At 42.4% G+C, this 18409-nt stretch overlaps 1 protein-coding gene across 1 annotated transcript; it reads right to left on the reverse strand.

Moving 5' to 3' along the window:
* Positions 1 to 11364: 11364 nt before the first annotated feature.
* Uqcrfs1 (ubiquinol-cytochrome c reductase, Rieske iron-sulfur polypeptide 1) lies at positions 11365 to 16369 on the reverse strand. Its single transcript, NM_025710.2, has 2 exons — positions 16087 to 16369; positions 11365 to 12394 (listed from the first exon to the last, which is right to left on the reverse strand). The coding sequence occupies exons 1-2, from the start codon at positions 16298 to 16300 to the stop codon at positions 11784 to 11786; spliced, it is 825 nt and encodes a 274-aa protein (NP_079986.1). The 5' UTR covers positions 16301 to 16369; the 3' UTR covers positions 11365 to 11783.
* Between the last annotated feature and the right edge of the window lie 2040 nt (positions 16370 to 18409).

Consider the following 18409-nt stretch of genomic DNA (forward strand, 5'->3'; position numbering starts at 1 on the left):
AGCACTTAAGAGGCTGAGGCTAGAGGGTTACTATGAGTTCGGGGCCAGCCTGGGATATCTAAGGAGTTCTAGGATAGCCTGAGTCACAGCATGTATTAAAAGAAACACAAATAAAACCCCCACTCTTAGGACACAGTGTTCTCCAGACTTCCCTGCTCTGTCACACCCTGGACACCCTCACCAGGCCCATGGGAGCAGACGAGGGGTTGGCAAGAGTTCTAGAGTGGGACTTGCTGGGACCTTACTGGTAACCTATGGATATCTGGGAAGCCCTCTTGTCTAGCTGAATGAGGTTAAGCCCTGGGGGGGGGGGGGGTTTCCTGTGAAGAGATCTCCTCATAAAAGGGCTGATAGCTTAGACGTTTTAGATATTTAAGACTCCTCTTTCTTGTGCTTTCCTTTGTTATTGGGCGGCATCAGAGATGGCGGCTGTACTTCACTTCTGCTTCACCAGAACGCCACAGTTCTGTCTTGACCTGAGTTACAGCCCCCAGAATTCATGCTTTGAAGCCCCCAGCCCGGGCTACTTTTCTATTCCTCCCGAGAGACAGATGAGCTGTCCCTTTCTCAAGCGTCGATCTACAAAAGGACATGAGAAGATGGGTCAGTTCCACCATTAGACACTCTCATTGCCAAGGATGGGAAAATGTCTCTGGAAAGGACAGAGTGCTCTGTGACAAACAAGGCTTGGTTCCAGGCTTCAGGGTGGCAGGCAGAGCTGTGTCCTGGACCCAGGGTCCCCTCAGTCCCATCAAGTCACCCAGATTGGCTGTCAGCAATTGTCCCACCCACTCTAGACAGGTCTCAGTTTATTCTTTTGATGACAAAGCAAAAGAAAAACACTGTGCCTGTTAAAACTGGCTGCAAACATCAAATTAGAACTTCTCGAGTTATTATCTTCACGAACACTGTCTGTGGTTCTCACAGGAGTGAAACTTGGACGCTGTGCCCCAAGACCTCTGTCCTTCTCATGCCAAGCCCCTTCTGACAGGACACAGGTATTCACAAGAGTGACTTCCACATGTTGTAAGGCCAAGGCAGAGGAAGGGGATAGAGAGGAAGATGTACTTATAAACACTGTCTCATTTCATTTTCAAAAGAGCTCTTCAGGGCACGTCCCACTGTTGCCATTTTGTAAAAGGAATGGGGGTCAGAGATACGGGGTGGCTCTCCTAGGTCACTTAGCTGGGAAAAGGTGGGCTCGATATTGAAAGTCAAGTCTTCAGGGGAGAGAGGGAAAGTGCCGGGTGGACACTGATAGGCATGAAGTAGGTTGTAGTCCGATAGAAAGCACACATCCCATCTAAACAGTCTTTCTGCCGGGCGGTGGTGGCGCACGCCTTTAATCCCAGCACTTGGGAGGCAGAGGTAGGCAGATTTCTGAGATCGAGGCCAGCCTGGTCTACAAAGTGAGTTCCAGGACAGCCAGGGCTATACAGAGAAACCCTGTCTAAAAAAAAGTCTTTTATGGAATGCATCATACAGGACAAAAAGAATACTACCATTAAATCTTAATCTGTAAGCATTATTTTCTCCAAATATATTTCCCTGGTATTTCCTTTACCAAGCACAAGTCCTTTGTATTCTCTTAATTGTCTATAGTGTGTAACTATTATCTGGATATTGTATCATAAATACCTCCATAGCAGATATATATATCATTAAAGTATCAACTTTACATAAGTCTCCACAACTCATACTGAATTAACTGAATATCCAAGGCTATAGAGCATACAGTGTAAACATTTTATAGAAGAACTATGATTTGATATCAGTCCTGTTCTTAAGTGTGCAGTTCTGTGTTCTTGTCAAACTTTGGAAATTCCTAACAATGGGGTAGAAGTTATTTTCTGAAACCCCACAGTTTTGAGGAATTGAAAATTCTGTTGTAAATGTAAACACAAATGAATCATGTGGCTTTCTGATTGACTGGCTCACTAAGACTCTAATTCTCACTTGTCACACAGAAACACATCAACACAGAAAGCGAACCCTCACCAATCCGTCCTTCTGTCATCTGCTGCCCCCTACTGGAATGAAAGGATAAAGCAGACAGTGTGCTCCAGAATTCCCACCGAAACCTCAGGAGGGAAAGCAGCTGGCTCTGAGTGGCCCTAGTGATGTGATAAAAACATGCTAAGTTACAGAGAAATCAAGATACAGGCTTTCTGATTCGGAAAAGAAACAAACTAAAATGTGATAGTCAAGGCGATACGACACGTAAGAAGTCAAATGAAGCGCGGCTGAGAGAAAGCCGAGATTCGGTCCTTCATTAGAATGAAACGTCCTTTCGTCTCTTAGTTTTCATTTGACGTCCCTGTGAAGGTGATCATTCCACAAAAAGCGGTGTACAGATTCAATGCAATCCCAATAGGAATTCCGACAGCATTCTTCACAGAAATAAAAGAAAAAAAATCCTAAAATTAGTATGGAACAAAAAAAACTATTAAGACTCCTCTTGAAATTGGAGTCTGGAGGGAGAGGGTGCTTTCCTCGGTTTACCTTGCTTTCAGCAGGCACAAATGTGAATTAGAAAACCTCTCTGTGATTTACAATGGAGACAACCTGGGACTCATTTACCTTCCTTAGGCAAAGAAACAGTTAAACTGTCTCACAATGACATCTGACAGCCTTTGTGGCTTCCTATAAATTGTAAAGCCCTCACAGCAGGTGGAAAAGTCTCCCTCCCTTCTCTCCTCTTTCCCCTCTTCCACCTCCATTAAGCCTGGGTCACTGAGAAAGGATATTTGGAAATTACTTTGAGTTAATGTCCCTTTTCTTTCCACGTGGGCACCTGAGTTAAGACTATTATTTCCGATTTTAAGCTGAAATTCTGGGAATCGGGGAGGTCTTTCCTAGTGTTCTTGTCCAGTTATTGGTGTTGATTAGCCATAGCATATGTAAAAATCCATCAACATAATACTATATAAGCAAACTCAAAGGAAAAAAAACCCACATGGTTATCTGATTACATCTGAAAAAGCCTTTGACAAAATAGAACACCCCTTCATGATAAAAGTGTTGGAGAGGTAAAAAATTCAAGGCACATACCTAAACATATCAAAGCAATATACAGCATGCCAATAGTCAATATCAAAATAAATGGAGAGAAACTTAAAAACAATTCCACTGAAATCAGGGACAAGACAAGGCTGTCCACTGTCCATAGCTATTCTACCTAGTACTTGAGCAAGACCAATGAGACAACTAAAGGAGATCAAGGGGTTACATATTGGGAAGGAAGACTTGAAGGTACTGTTATTCACAGTTGATATGATTATATACATAAGTGACCCCCAACATTCTACCAGAGAACTCCTATAGCTGATAAACAACTTCAGCAAAGTAGCTAGAGACAAAATAACTCAAAGAAGTCAGTGGCCCTCCTTTATACAAATGATAAATGGACTGAGAAGGAAATTAGGGAAACAACACCCTTCACAATAGCCACAAATAATATAAAATACCTTGGTGTAATTCTAACTAAGCAAGTGAAAGATCTGTATCATAACTTATCTTTGAAGAAAGAAATTGAGGAAGATATCAGAAGATGGAATGACTTACCATGCTCATGGATCTGTAGGGTGAACACACTAAAAATGTCCATCCTATCAAAAGCAATCTACAGATTCATCACAATTCACATCATAATTTCAACACAATTCTTAACAGACTTTGAAAGAACAAGACTCAACGTCATAATGGAAAAACAAAAACCCAGGATTTCTCAAACAATCCTGTATAGTTTCACATCTGACAGAGAGCTGGCATCTAAATATAACTCAAGAAATTAGACATCAGTCAACAAATCAAATAATCCAATTTTTAAAATGGGGTACAGATATAATCAGAGAATTTTCAGAGGTATCTCTAATGGCTTAGAAGCACTTAAAGAAATGTTCAGCATCCTTAGTCATCAGGGAAATGCAAATCAAAACGACTGTGAGATTCCATTTTACACCCATCAGAATGGCTAAGATCAAAAACTAAAGCAACAGCTCATGGTGTCTAGGATGTGGAGCAAGGGGAACACTCCTCCATTGTTGGGGGGAATGCAAACTTGTACAATCACTTTTGAAATCAATTTGGAGGTTTCTCAGGAAATTGAGAATAGTTCTACCTCAGGACCCAGCTACACCACGTCTGGGATATACCCAAAAGATGCTCTATCATACCACAAGGACACTTGCTCAACTATGTTCATAGTAGCTTTATTTGTAATAGCCAAAAACTGTAAACAACCCAGATGTTCCTCAACTAAAAAATGGATAAAGAAAATGTAATTTGTTTACACAGTGGAGTACTACTCAACTATTAATAACAATGGCATAATGAAATTGGCAGGCAAGTAGATGGAACTACAAACTATCATCCCAAGTGAGGTAATCCAGACCCAGAAAGACAAGCATGCTATGTACTCACTTATAAGTAGACATTAGTCATAAAGTACAGGATAACCATGCTACAAACCACAGAGCCAAGAAGCTAAGTAACAAGGAGGGCCCAAGAGGAGATTACTTGAATCTCACTGAGGAGAAATAGACTAGACATGGGAGTGGATGGAAGGAGGGGAGTGTGTGGGGAAGGGGTGGGGATGGGAACAGGAGAGATTAGGTGGGGGGAAGATGGAGGGAGACTACTGGATTAGCAAAGGGCATCTCTGGGTCGAGCTAGAAACCCAGGACAATGGAAACTCCTAGGAGTCTATGAGAGTGATCCTAGCTAAAGCTCCTAGCAATGGAAGATCTGAAGGCTGAACTGGCCATCTATGACCAGGTAAGACTTCCAATAGAGATTGGGACACCAACCCAGCCACAAAACCTTAGATTCACAATTTGTCCTGCCAACAAGATGTGCAGGGGTAAAAGATGCAACAGACTTTGAGAAAAGGGCCAACTAATGACTGGTCCAGCTTGAGACCTATGCCATGAGAGGGAGACTACTATTTTTGTTGTTGTTGTTGCTTTGTTTTTGTTTTTTGAGACAGGGTTTCTCTGTAGCCCTGGCTGTCCTGGAACTCACTCTGTAGACCAGGCTGGCCTCGAACCTAGAAATCCACCTGCCTCTGCCTCCCAAGTGCTTGGATTAAAGGCGTGCACCACCACCTAAGGCGGGAGACTACTACTAATGGCCTTCTGCTATACTTGCAAACAGAAACCTAGCATAACTGTCATCAGAGAGGCTTCGGCCAGCAACGGACAGAAACAGATTCAGAAACACAGCCAAACATTAAGTGGAGTGTGGGGAATCCTGAGGAGCAGGCCGAGGAAGGGCTGAAGGAGCCAGAGAGGTCAAGGACACCACAAGAAAACTTACAGAGTTGGAGCAGAGTCAAGGGTTTTGTCCTTTTGACAGTGTCTTTTGCCCTAGAGCAGCCTTTTAATTTCATGACGTCCCATTTACTAATTGTTGATCTTAGTGCCTGAGCTGTTGGTGTTCAAGAAGTTATCTCCTGTGTCAGTGTGTTCCAAGTTATCCCCACTTTCTTCTATCAGGCTCAGTGTATCTGGTTTTATGTTGAGGTCTTTGGTCTACTTGGACTTGAGTTTTATGCAGGGTGATAGATAAGGACCTATCTGCATTCTTCTATTCGTAGACATCCAGTTAGATTAGCAACATCTACTGAAGATGCTTTCCTTATTGTATAGTTTTGGCTTCTTCGTCAAAAATCTTTACTAACCACAATTTATTTACAGTGAAGACAAAAGAAGTAATGTTGATTTATTTTCCACATAACAATTTTACAGTGGGTCAAACTTATCAATAGATCTAAATATATGCTGTTCCTTTTTATAGACTTTAAGAAGCTTAAGTAAACGTTTAGATGCCATCCTGAGACAATGGCCGTGTGAGCTATTTTAGCATTACAACATGACTGCTATTGTCTCGTGGAAGGGTAAGTAGAATGAAGATACTGTTAACTCTCAGTTAGAATCTATCTCACCATAAGGAGATAAGGAGTTAACCATAACAAGCCCCAACTGCAGTCTTAGGGGTTCCCAACATTCCCATAGAAAACTCCACACTTGAGTTAGCAGACCCAGGCTATGACCCTTGTCATGACACATAGCCAGTCCCAAGAAGAAACAATGCATGTTACGAAACTCATTCCTCAACATAATGAGCTGTCCTTCTAACCATTCAGATGTAAGCCACAAATAGATAACCCACCTGTGCTGGCTAGTTTTTGTTTTGTGTTTTGTTTTTTTTTCCTCAATATTTATAAGCTGCATGCCTACATTTGGGTAGATTTACCACTACACTACTCTATTTCCCAGCTATGAGATCCCTTGCTACCTGTGGCTTCTCCAGGCCATGTGGTTCTGCTCCATCTTCCTTCCACCTCCCCTTCCTCTGTCTTCCTTCACTCTCTAAAACCTCCAGCTCTACCTTTCTCCTCTGCTGCCCAATTACAGGCTCTATCCTTTATCTGACCAGTTAAAATGCGGAGAAGGTTTACATGAAATCACCTGAGTAAGTGATCCACTCCTAGTCCGGGCAACCCCTCTAGAGGAAGCAGAATTAACATCAGAATACAAACGCACCAGGACAATCCACAAAAATGTCCCCCTTTTCCAATTAAAAGGTTCCTTATTTTCCAGATGTAAGTTGACTGTGCTGGCTAGTTTTATATCAACTTGACACAAGCTAGTCATATAAGAGGTAGGAGTCTACAGAGCAATTGTGATCAAAACTGCACGGTACTGGTATAGTGACAGACAAGTAGACCAATGGAACAGAATTGAAGACCCAGAGATGAACCCACACACCTATGGTCACTTGATCTTTGACAAGGGAGCTAAAACCATCCAGTGGAAAAAAGACAGCATTTTCAACAAATGGTGCTGGCACAACTGGCGGTTATCATGTAGAAGAATGCGAATTGATCCATTTCTATCTCCTTGTACTAAGGTCAAATCTAAGTGGATTAAGGAACTCCACATAAAACCAGAGACACTGAAACTTATAGAGGAGAAAGTAGGGAAAAGCCTCGAAGATATGGGTACAGGGGAAAAATTCCTGAATAGAACAGCAATGGCTTGTGCTGTAAGATCAAGAATCGATAAATGGGACCCTCATAAAATTGCAAAGCTTCTGCAAAGCAAAAGACACCGTCAATAAGACAAAAAGGCCACCAACAGATTGGGAAAGGATCTTTACCTATCCCAAATCGGATAGGAGACTAATATCCAATATATATAAAGAACTCAAGAAGGTGGACTCCAGAAAATCAAATAACCCTATTAAGAAATGGGGCTCAGAGCTGAACAAAGAATTCTCACCTGAGGAATACCGAATGGCAGAGAAACACCTGAAAAAATGTTCAACATCCTTAATCATCAGGGAAATGCAAATCAAAACAACACTGAGATTCCACTTCACTCCAGTCAGAATGGCTAAGATCAAAAACTCAGATGACAGCAGATGTTGGCGAGGATGTGGAGAAAGGGGAACACTCCTCCATTGTTGGTGGGATTGCAAGCTTGTACAACCACTCTGGAAATCAGTCTGGCGGTTCCTCAGAAAATTGGACATAGTACTACCAGAGGATCCCGAAATACCTCTCCTGGGCATATATCCAGAAGATGTCCCAACTGGTAAGAAGAACACATGCTCCACTATGTTCATAGCAGCCTTGTTTATAATAGCCAGAAGCTGGAAAGAACCCAGATGCCCCTCAACAGAGGAATGGATACAGAAAATGTGGTACATTTACACAATGGAATACTACTCAGCTATTAAAAAAATGAATTTATGAAATTTCTAGGCAAATGGATGGACCTGGAGGGTATCATCCTGAGTGAAGTAACCCAATCACAAAGGAACTCACACAATATGTACTCACTGATAAGTGGATAATAGCCCAGAAACTTAGGATACCCAAGATATAAGATACAACTTGCCAAACGCATGAAATTCAAGAAGAACGAAGACCAAAGTGTGGACACTTTACCCTTTCTTAGAAATGGGAACAAAACACCCATAGAAGGAGTTACAGAGACAAAATTTGGAGCTGTGACGAAAGGATGGACCATCTAGTGACTGCCATATGCAGGGATCCATCCCATAATCAGCTTCCAAATGCTGACACCATTGCATACACTAGCAAGATTTCGCTGAAAGGACCCAGTTATAGCTCTCTCTTGTGAGACTATGCCGGGGCCTAGCAAACACAGAAGTGGATGCTCACAATCAGCTATTGGATGGGTCACACGGCCCCTAATGGAGGAGCTAGAGAAATTACCCAAGGAGCTATAGGGAACTGCAACCCTATAGGTGGAACAACAATATGAACTAACCAGTACCCGGGAGCTCTTGTCTTTAGCTGCATATGTATCAAAAGATGGCCTAGTCGGCCATCACTGCAAAGAGAGGCCCATTGGACTTGCAAACTTTATATGCCCCAGTACAGGGGAACGCCAGGGCCAAAAAGGGGAAGTGGGTGGGTAGGGGACTGGGAGGGGTGGGTATGGGGGACCTTTGGGATAGCATTGAAAATGTAAATGAGGAAAATACCTAATTTAAAAAAAAAAAAAAGAGGTAGGAGTCTACTGAGAAAATGCCTCTATGAAATCAGATTTCAGACAAGCCTGTACGGCATTTTCTTGATTACTGATTAATATGGGAGAGCCCAGGCTCTTGCCCTGGGCTGGTGGTCGTGGGTTCTACAAGAACGCAGGCTAAGGCCATGAGGAGCAAACTAATAAGCAGCATTCCTCCATGGCCTCTGCATCAGCTCTTCCTTCCAGGTTCCTGCCCTCACTGTGCTTGATGAACTTTTGCATGGAACTGTGAGTTAAATACTCCCCCTCCCTGCAAGTTGCTTTTGGTCATGGTGTTTCATCACAGCAATAGTAACCCAGACACCACCCAACGGAACCTAAACTTTTTCCTTTTGGTTAATATAGTTTTTGGAGTTTGAACCAGACCTTCACATGGGAATTCCCAGAGCCAGTTCTAACTCAACTCACCCCCTCTACTATAAGCCAGTTTGTCCACAACTAAGCCCAGGGCCACATGAAGCTGTAGTCAGGATCCTAGTTAGAGCCCTCCACAGCCAGTCCCCCTCACCACTACCTGCTCACCTCACCCATTTTGACAATCTATGACAGCACAGCTTGGAGGCTGAGCCAGAACTTTAGGTAGGGACTCCCAAAGCCAGATCACCCTTGCAACTGTCTGCCACCAGACCCAATGCTGGGTCCCAGGAGAACATGGAGACTGACCCAGAACCCCAGTTAGAAACATGCAAGGCCAGTCCTTTTTTCTTACCTGTACAGCTATTGATCACTATGTTGATCTGGTGTCACTTGAAGTCTGAACCCCAAGCCCCAGAGTGGCCCCAACACTGAAAACCAAGCATCATTTGGCTGACCCACAACCTGACAAAGATCCAAACAGCCACCCGATAAAGGTGAGATGATAGCTGTACCAAGAAACACCATAATGACCTCCCTCCAGATACCTAGATTCATAAACATACAAACATGGAAGCTGGAGCCAAAGGTAGTTTGGAGCTCAGTCCATGGTGACAAGAATGAATGCACAAGACAGCAGCAGAGCAAAAAGCAGAGGGCAGCCATAACTATGACTAAGGCTAGAACTCTGAAAGGCTCACCTCCAGGTAGGTTACAGCTACCTAATTTACACCAAGTATTCAAACACATGAGCCTATGAGGGCATTTTACATAGATGACATGTTTGCCATTGAAATGGTACATGTTATGCTCTATAAGGAATTTTTTTTTTTTTTTTTTTTTTTTTTTTTTTTTTGCCACAAGGAACTGAAATTCTCAGAAACTGAAGTAAAAGAAAACCCTCCCACCCTGTATTACTCCATGTTCTCTAGACTAGAACCAGTAGAGAATATGTTACAAAAGGGATATACTTGACTGGCTTACATGATACAGATATAGCTATATGCAGGCTAGAGGCAGAAAACCAGGTAGCTGATTCCAAGGCTAGAAGATACATACTGGACCCAGAGAACAAATATGCACCTCTTTTCCTCCAAGAGTCTCTAAATCAAATTAAGGTAACAAATCCCATTAGTCAATGAGCTGTTCACTTAAGTTTCTAATTACGAATACACAATCACTTATTCAAAACCAAGTGTATAGATAGGTAGTGGGTCCCCATGGGCTACTGGATAGAAATCCAGGCTTACCATATTACAGTGCTGATGATTTCAGTCCTACATTGCATCACTGTCCTGGGTTCTCAGCAGGTGACCAAGTGAGCAAGGTATAGTGGTCCATGTCTGTATGAGGAGGCTCAAATGGCAGACTGAAACTTCAACTCAGGCAACGGGCACAGCTTCCAGATGGACTATCCAGGATTATCGGTACCCCACTGAAGCAACTTGGAAAGATTTAAATGGGACAACACCTATCCTCTGATGTGATGAGAATATGGAGACCTCTGATGGGACCACTGGTAATAAATAGCTGTTTTGAAAACTGTCAACAGAACTGAGACTTCCAAGATGGAAAAAGAACTTTCCAACACCAACTGATAAGACTATAGGCAATGTGATTCATGTTTATTAAAATAAGTAGGCAAAATAATGTGTGTGTTGGGAGGGGGGGGGGCGGTTAAACACTTGTGATATAAAAGGTTAATTCTAGTTTTTACTAAAACTCCCTGCAAATCTCTGCCAGCATGATTACTGCTTGCTGGGAGACTTATCCACAAGCAAAATGATGGCTGGTTTAACAACTTTAAGACAGGAAGGACTCTGTCATGGACAAATACAAAGGGTTTGGGGCAGACCAAATCCAAAACATTAGACAATGTTAGCAACCTGAAAGCTTGGCTAAAGGCAGATCTGAGGACTTTAAAGCCAGCATTTATGATACTCTAGGGAATTGAGATTTTTATTTTTATTTATTTTTACCAACGACCTAAAGACTCTGCCTTCCAGTCAAATGCTTTATAGATCCCATGAGAGCAGACTTGTGGCAACCGTGCTGTCTCCTGCGCTGCTCTTTCCTTTACCATATGGAGAAGAGTCCCAACTAAGTGGTTTTGCACAGGGAATATAATTCTCATCAAGAACGACTCATGAACGCATCTCTATAAAAATGTTGTATAGTGAAACATGCAAATAAATACTGGGAATGTTTATCTTTGAGTAGAATAATATCTTGAATTTGTGTTTTTCTTCCTTGTCTTTTCCAGCCTTTCAAGGCAGTCTTGTTAGTTCTGATTTGGAGACAAACTTAAGAACTAGATGTGATGGCACATGCCTCTCATCCGAGACCCAGCAAGCACAGGAAGATTACAAGTTTGAGGCCAGTTTGGCTAGAGAGTAAAATTCAGTCTTTAAAGTGAAAATATTTCAACAAAATAATACATACTTCCATAACTGTGAAAGGTTTAATATCAAAACAGAAAAATATTAGATATCAAAATGATTTTCCCATCCACTTTGAGATGAAAAATAATGTCCCCACCTTTTCTCAAGTTCAAGATACGAAAAGAAATTTAGATGAGAACACCAATACAACAATCTGTAATGTTTTATTAGAATTAGCTATCAAAGACATTGCACCTTTCAAGTCTATGACTGAATCTAATGATGTTCAACAGTGGTTTTATTATGCTAATGCTTGATAATATTTAACAGTGAATTCAATTACTTCACATTAATGTTTGCCAATACATTATTAACAATTCTTAAATATTTTAAATCAACCAACCTAGACGTACACAAGGCTTACTCTCCACTCTTCTGAGGGGACCTGAAGACCGACAGAAACCTAGGCCCTGAGTCCACGTGTCTAACCCACAACAACTACATCATCACTGGTGAACTCGTAGGCAGGCACTTCCAGGTTGAGAGGTGCAGGGCCCTTCCTGATCCTGCCAGAGGCGTCATAGTGTGACCCATGGCAGGGGCAATAATAGCCACCAAAATCTCCTGCGTTTGCAATGGGTACACAACCAAGATGAGTACAGACACCTATCAGAATAACCCATTCAGGTTTCTTTACTCGATCTAAATCATGCTGTGGGTCCCTTAACTGGGACACTTCGACTGCAGCTTCCTGGTCAATCTCCTTCTTGGTTCTATGGCGCACAAACAGAGGTTTGCCTCTCCATTTAAAAGCCATGTTCTTCCCTTCAGGGATATCAGACAACTTGATCTCGATCTTCGACATGGCCAGTACGTCAGCAGAAGCACTCATGCTGGAAACAAACTGGGAGACCACATTTTTGGCCGCATAAGCAACACCCACAGTAGTAGTTGCAGTTACCAGGTAAGAGAAGCCTTTTCTAGCCTCACTGCTTTCTTTAGAAGATTTTGTGCTATCAAGAACTTCAGCACGACGATAGTCAGAGAAGTCGGGCACCTTGACATCTGTATGGGAAAAACGGACAGAAGCAGGAACTGCAAGACAAAAAGAAAAAAAAAAAAAACCAACATAATTAAAAGGATGTCTTGAAAAGGGTACACATTAGCAAAGACTTTTGAGTTATAATGGCAAATAACACAATAAACAGATATTTAAGTTTAAAAAAAACCAATTGCTTAGGTAGACTATCCAACTACACTAAATAAACTTAGTCCACCTTACAAATTGCTGTGTGACCATTTCACTCAGCCTAGCCTTGTATCTCTGCTATGTGCTTTCTGTAAAAACTACTAGCTAAAAGTTTGTAACATACTAATTACAAGACAATAAGCCTCGTGTGTTTTTTGGTATACTTTATAGAAAACTTAAGGATTGATAATTTTAAATTCCAGGGCATAAATTGATATTACTTTATCTTCAAAAAAGCCTCTAGTGTCAGAGAATAACAACTATTAGAACAGGTAGCAGCACTCAATAAAATCTGCAAAGTAATTATTAAATTTAATAAGAATAAAAAGAGGTGACTTTCATATATCTCCCCCTTTGGTAGAGTAACAACACCTATTAAAAATATCTTTTTCATACTGTGGACTCTGAGTGGGGCACTTTTCCTGGAGGTAATAAAATGGGCCAAATGTTTTGTGACAAATGAAAAAACATTTACTGTTTGCATAAACTTTGAAAGCAGAAGTGACATGTCCTCTCTCTTATGCCATTTGTAAATATCTGACAAAAGAATGGACTACTGGCATGATTCTAACTATGTTTAGAAAGTATTTCCTCATAAAATAATAGATATAACAGTTATATGTATGAAAATATGAACCCTTGCAAAATGTATGTTTTAGGAACTACCACCACATTTACTTTTTTAGGGTAAAAAAGAAGGATGTTAAAAACTGTTAAAGGTGTGCGTGGTGGCGCACACCTTTAATCCCAGCACTCGGGAGGCAGAGGCAGGCCAATTTCTGAGTTCGAGGCCAGCCTGGTCTACAAAGTGAGTTCCAGGACAGCCAGGGCTACACAGAGAAACCCTGTCTCAAAAAAAAAAAAAAAAAAAAAAAGAAAGAAAGAAAGAAAGAAAAAAGGAAAAAAAGAAAAAACTTTTATTTTCAGGAAAAAAGTTTTCAAAACAAAGATCTACTCATAACATACAATGCCACTGAACGTGGCATTACTATCTTGGTCTTTAAAGGTCTCATCCTAAGAGACCTCAATACCCAAATATTAATATTTCACCTACTTTTTACATGAGTTCAAAGTGAGTAACTTTATGGAAGTCACAAATTCAAACAAGAATGAAAACTATCAAAATTACATTTCTGATAACCCTATCATTTTGGGGGAGGAACCAAGATGTGTAGTGACAACCTAAGAGTCACAATTTGGACTTTTCGGACTCACATCACATGAACTATGTATTACCCTACCTAATATCAATGTGATGGTGTTAACTGGCATTTGGAATCAAGTAAGAATTACTCCTCCAGGACAATGCCTGGAATCACTCTTAAAAAAAAAAAAAAAAAATGTTGCATACCTAAAACAGAAAGGAGCCAAGTTCAGAGTTTTACACTCAACAGCAGCCACAACCACCACCTCCTAACAATACAAGGTAACTAAAAACACTACACAGAATGACTCATTTGCAAGAGTTTTGGTGACAAAAAAATCCAGTTATCAACTGTTCTCTGTACAGCAAGTTACACATCACCATTATCAATCAAGGGACCTTTAGGAAATTGTTTCAAAAGTCATTTCCTATATAATTTGCACAAGTTGTATTAAGCATAGGTGCTTAATTTAATTCCAACATGATACATGATCAGTTATTGAAATATCACCTCAAAATAGAGGAAATCTAAGGCAGGTAAACTTTTCGTAGTTGTAAAGCCAAGGTACCTAGAAATCTGCATGAAAGAGATTTTCCCATATGCAGACATTTTCCTCCACACACTCTCAATCTGAATCCACCCATTCTGTCACTACCTATCTTTCCATAGTCACCCAGATGGATTTTAACGGGCAATTAAGCTACGATGTAAAGTATGATTTCAGGAAAGGTTTTGGCTTTGTTTCTACATTGTCTGGTTTGGAAAATGCTTTCATGAAGCAGGCACACCACCAATTTTTATCAGAAACCTTTCGGCTATCTGACAAACTGAAGTAACGCTTTCACCTCTGCAATTTTCTCTTCCTCACTTCTTACCTACTGATCCCCTAACCCAAACAGACTCAGAACAAGGTAAGTTATTACACTTCTGTCCTGAAAAGTTTTTCAAAGACCCAATAGTGCCCCTTCACATTTACCCTGAAAAAAGATCTTGACTCAAATGTATACAAAACCTGATAATGGGAGACAAAAACTAAGGAGCTATTATTCTACCGCTTTAAACCAAGGCCAGAAGTCTCAACAATAGAGAGGAGAGTGTCAACATGCTATAATGACATCAAGATATCAGCAAAAGTAAACTTTGTAATCTGACCTGACATTAAGGTTAATGGCTAAAATAGAGATAAACAGCAAACCCAGTGGGGATCATTAAAAATCTGCAGGAAAAGCTAACCATGGTGGCTCTGGGAAGACAGTCAGGAAGACCTTGAGTCTGAGGACAGCCTAGGATACATAGTGAGACCCTGCCTCAAAGAGAGGCAGGACAGACAGACAGAGAGGCAGGATTAGAATGAATGCAGAGTGAAAAGCTGTCTAAGAAGGCAATTTGGTTGACATGTAGAAAGGTCATAAACTCAACCCCAAGCAGTGCCAAGTAGGTAATACACTGAACAATCATAGTATGTTACTTTGCTTGGTATAGAGGAGAAAGCTATATGGATGCGATCTTCATTCTTTTAAAGTGAATGATATTTCTAAACTCAATGGTCCCTGTGAACTTGAAATCAAGGTTTAATCTACTTGAAAAAGTGAAGAGTCAGTCAACTATCGGAGCAGAAACCAAACGAGCCCAGTGCAGCTTCCCACATTTCAGGAGACACCAGAAAGCTTTCTAGATTTTTAAGTCACAAGGGAATGTGAAGCAGACTTAGATAAACTAGGAAGAGACCGCACTGCATAGATTCCCACTGTGTGGGTCACTTCACCTCTGTTTTCTGTATTAAAAAAAAAAAAAAGTATCATTTCTGACTGCCTCGCCTTCACGACTAAGTAAGATTATGAAAGCCGTAGAGCCTGGTATCTGAAACCACTGCTGATCCCCTACAGTGGAACTGACAGGGCTGGTTTTGTGTCTATAGGGATGGGGCTGCTAGGGAGTTAAGATGCTGAAAAGCGACTGTACCAGTACACTGACAACTTCCTACATGGTTGTTTCAATTTCTATTTTGAACACTTATCGTCTAAACCGTACCAATGGCTTTACATAGAATTCTCTAGTGTAAGACTCACAACACCCCTACAAAGTTGTGGTAACATCGAGGAAACTTGCCCAAGGTCAAATTCCTGTAACTAACAGTATCTTAGCCATGATACAGGGAGGCCGATCTTAATCAAGAAAGTCAAGTGAAGCCTGAGGAGGGAACCCAGACTGACGTGCAGACCGGCTCCTGACTCCTGGGGGATGCAGCTACGGGAGCATCCCGTCACCGTGAGCCCGCCTGCTCCGGGGAGCGCTCGGCCTGCCAAGGTAGCCGCGGCCGGCCCACCACATCCCAGCACACCGCCCTCCGCCGCCGCAGGGAACGAGATCGGGGTACTCCGAAGCCGGCTCACCGTTCAGGCCCACCGTGGCCACCAAAGGCCGGGCTGCGGCCTGGCCACTCAGGGACTCGCGGCACAGGAAGGGTCGCTTCACATCCAGAACAGGTGGCTCCGAGGCGGCGGGCACCGCGCCTTGCAGCAGAGGACGCAGCGCGCCCGCCACCCCGCGGGAAGTGGCCGATAGGACGGGCGCGAACGGGCCCGAGCGGGCGGCGACCGACAACATGGCGACAGCTGCTCAAACCACCTCGTCGGTCACAGGGACGACCTTTCGTTCGAACGACGGCCCGAAGAGGAGCGGGAGGCGCAGGGTTTGTGACGTCAGCGCGACGCCGGAAAGGGCGTTTCGCAAGGTTGAGCGAATCGGGAGGGACGCCGCGTTGGGGGCGTGGCTTCGGGCGCAGGTTGGGGCCCGGGCAGGAAAGGGCAGGGCCTGGAGACACTCTGGTGTCTGACTCGGTCGCCCTGCCCCAGGAAAACCGAAGTCGGGAGGGATTTCTTGTGGTCGTGATTGAGATCCTTCATTTAGGGCAAAACCTTAAATCGGGGACGACCGAGGCATGAGAAAAAAAAAAACAACAGGCTACTACTACTTCCTAACGCCTATCACCTAGAATAAATACCAACCGCTTTTTGTCTTTTGCCAAGACGATTTTGATCTTCTTACAACAAAAGAGCCAGAAACCTATATGCAAGGTTTGACAAAAACAAAACAAAACAAAACAAAACAAAACGGTGGCTTACGATTATTCATGATCTACTACGCTTTTGATTTGGTAGTTTCCTTCGTTGTTCATTTGTAATTATGATCTTGATGAAATAACACTATTGATACCAGCATTTTACCAGTGAAGGACCTGGTCCTTAGACCCTTTGCTCTGCATAGATTGCCAGGAAGCAGTGGAGTATTGTAGACCCCTGAGGGGTTTTTGTTTGTTTGTTTGTTTGTTTGTTTCTGAACAAGTGGGGTTTCCCAAGTGATGTTCAGCAGTACAAAAGGGAGGGACTCTTACTCTCCTTCACATAGTGAGAAAACTGCCAACTTTCTAACTTCTCTTTCAGTTCTGACTACACCACTAACAAAGTCTCTGTGAGGTGCTAATAAACGTTAATCCCTCTTACACTTGAAAATCTCCACTTTTCCAAGTAGAACAAACCTTGATTTCAAGTTCACACAGACAATTGAGTTTAGAGATGGCATTCACTTTCAAAGAATGAAGTTCTCATCCATACAACTTTCTCTATACCAAATACTTCGTTTATTCTTTTAGGGTTTAAAAAGAAAAAACAGTAAAAAAAAAAAACTAAGAATTTAAGCACTGCACACTCTGGCATGATTGTGATATGATGCTTGTATAATACATGGACTCTAGGACCTTGGCTGGTTTCTAAACCTTTGGAATTGTAAAACAATGTAGTTGTGTTGTTTTAAGACACTATGTTTGTTATAGCAGCAATGTAAAACAACACCCAGGAGATCCGGGCCCTCACAGAGGAATGATTGCAGGTGTCCTTAGCCAGGGAGGATACTTGCTGCCTAGTCTGGGTCCTTTCTTGTCACTGTCACTTCATTCAGTTATGTTCTGAACAGGGACAGGACCTGGGATAACCCCAGAGAAGCATGCACTCCATGTAGATCTCACCTAAGGAACCAGGAGTGAATATCCACCATGGCAGAGATCAATCTAACCTTTTCTCTCTCAGCTGAATCTCCAGATGGAAGTCTTCACCCCAAACTGCCCCTGCCTGTGGCTCTGTCTCATGATGGAACCAAATCCCCAGCTAGATGCCAACTGCTGCTGGTGGTGCCAGTGCTTGACAAGAGATGGACCATGGAGCTTTCCAGATGCATATGACACCATATACATCTGAGCTGGCCCTGGACAGACAGCCTCAGCTGAGAAACCACCCAACAAGGACGAGCCAGGGCCAGGCATAGGTCTGTTCGTCATCAGTTTTTGAGGATGTCAGAGGCCAGTTCTCCTACAAGAGCCAGGATGGCCCATTGCATCTTACTGAAACGTTTTCAAGCTTTGGGCTTCAGACCTCTGACTTGGGTTCAGTTCACCTGCTTTTCAAAACTAACAGAAACCTGCTAAGTTCCTTTCCTACTGTTGCTATCTTGGTTGTGCTGCTATCACTAAATTTCTAAGACTAGTTAGTTACTTATATGTGTTTGCATTTGTGTCCTCTACACACCATGGCACAAGTGTCCCATCCTGTACATTTGGAGGTCAGGGGACACCTTGTGGGAGTCGGTCCTCTCCTATCTCACAGGTCTTGAGGATAGACCTCAGATAGACCATCCACCTTTACCTGCTGAACCATCTCACCA

Source organism: Mus musculus, chromosome 13 (genome assembly GCF_000001635.26).
Source record: "Mus musculus strain C57BL/6J chromosome 13, GRCm38.p6 C57BL/6J".
Taxonomy (NCBI): Eukaryota; Metazoa; Chordata; class Mammalia; order Rodentia; family Muridae; genus Mus; species Mus musculus.

What these genes read in the sequence shown, in the direction of transcription:
- Uqcrfs1 (NM_025710.2), bottom strand. Translation starts at nt 16,300, where the DNA reads ATGTTGTCGGTCGCCGCCCGCTCGGGCCCGTTCGCGCCCGTCCTATCG. An exon ending in GGCCACGGTGGGCCTGAACG is followed by an intron (nt 12,395 to 16,086) that starts GTGAGCCGGCTT and finishes TTTGTCTTGCAG; the next exon opens with TTCCTGCTTCTGTCCGTTTT.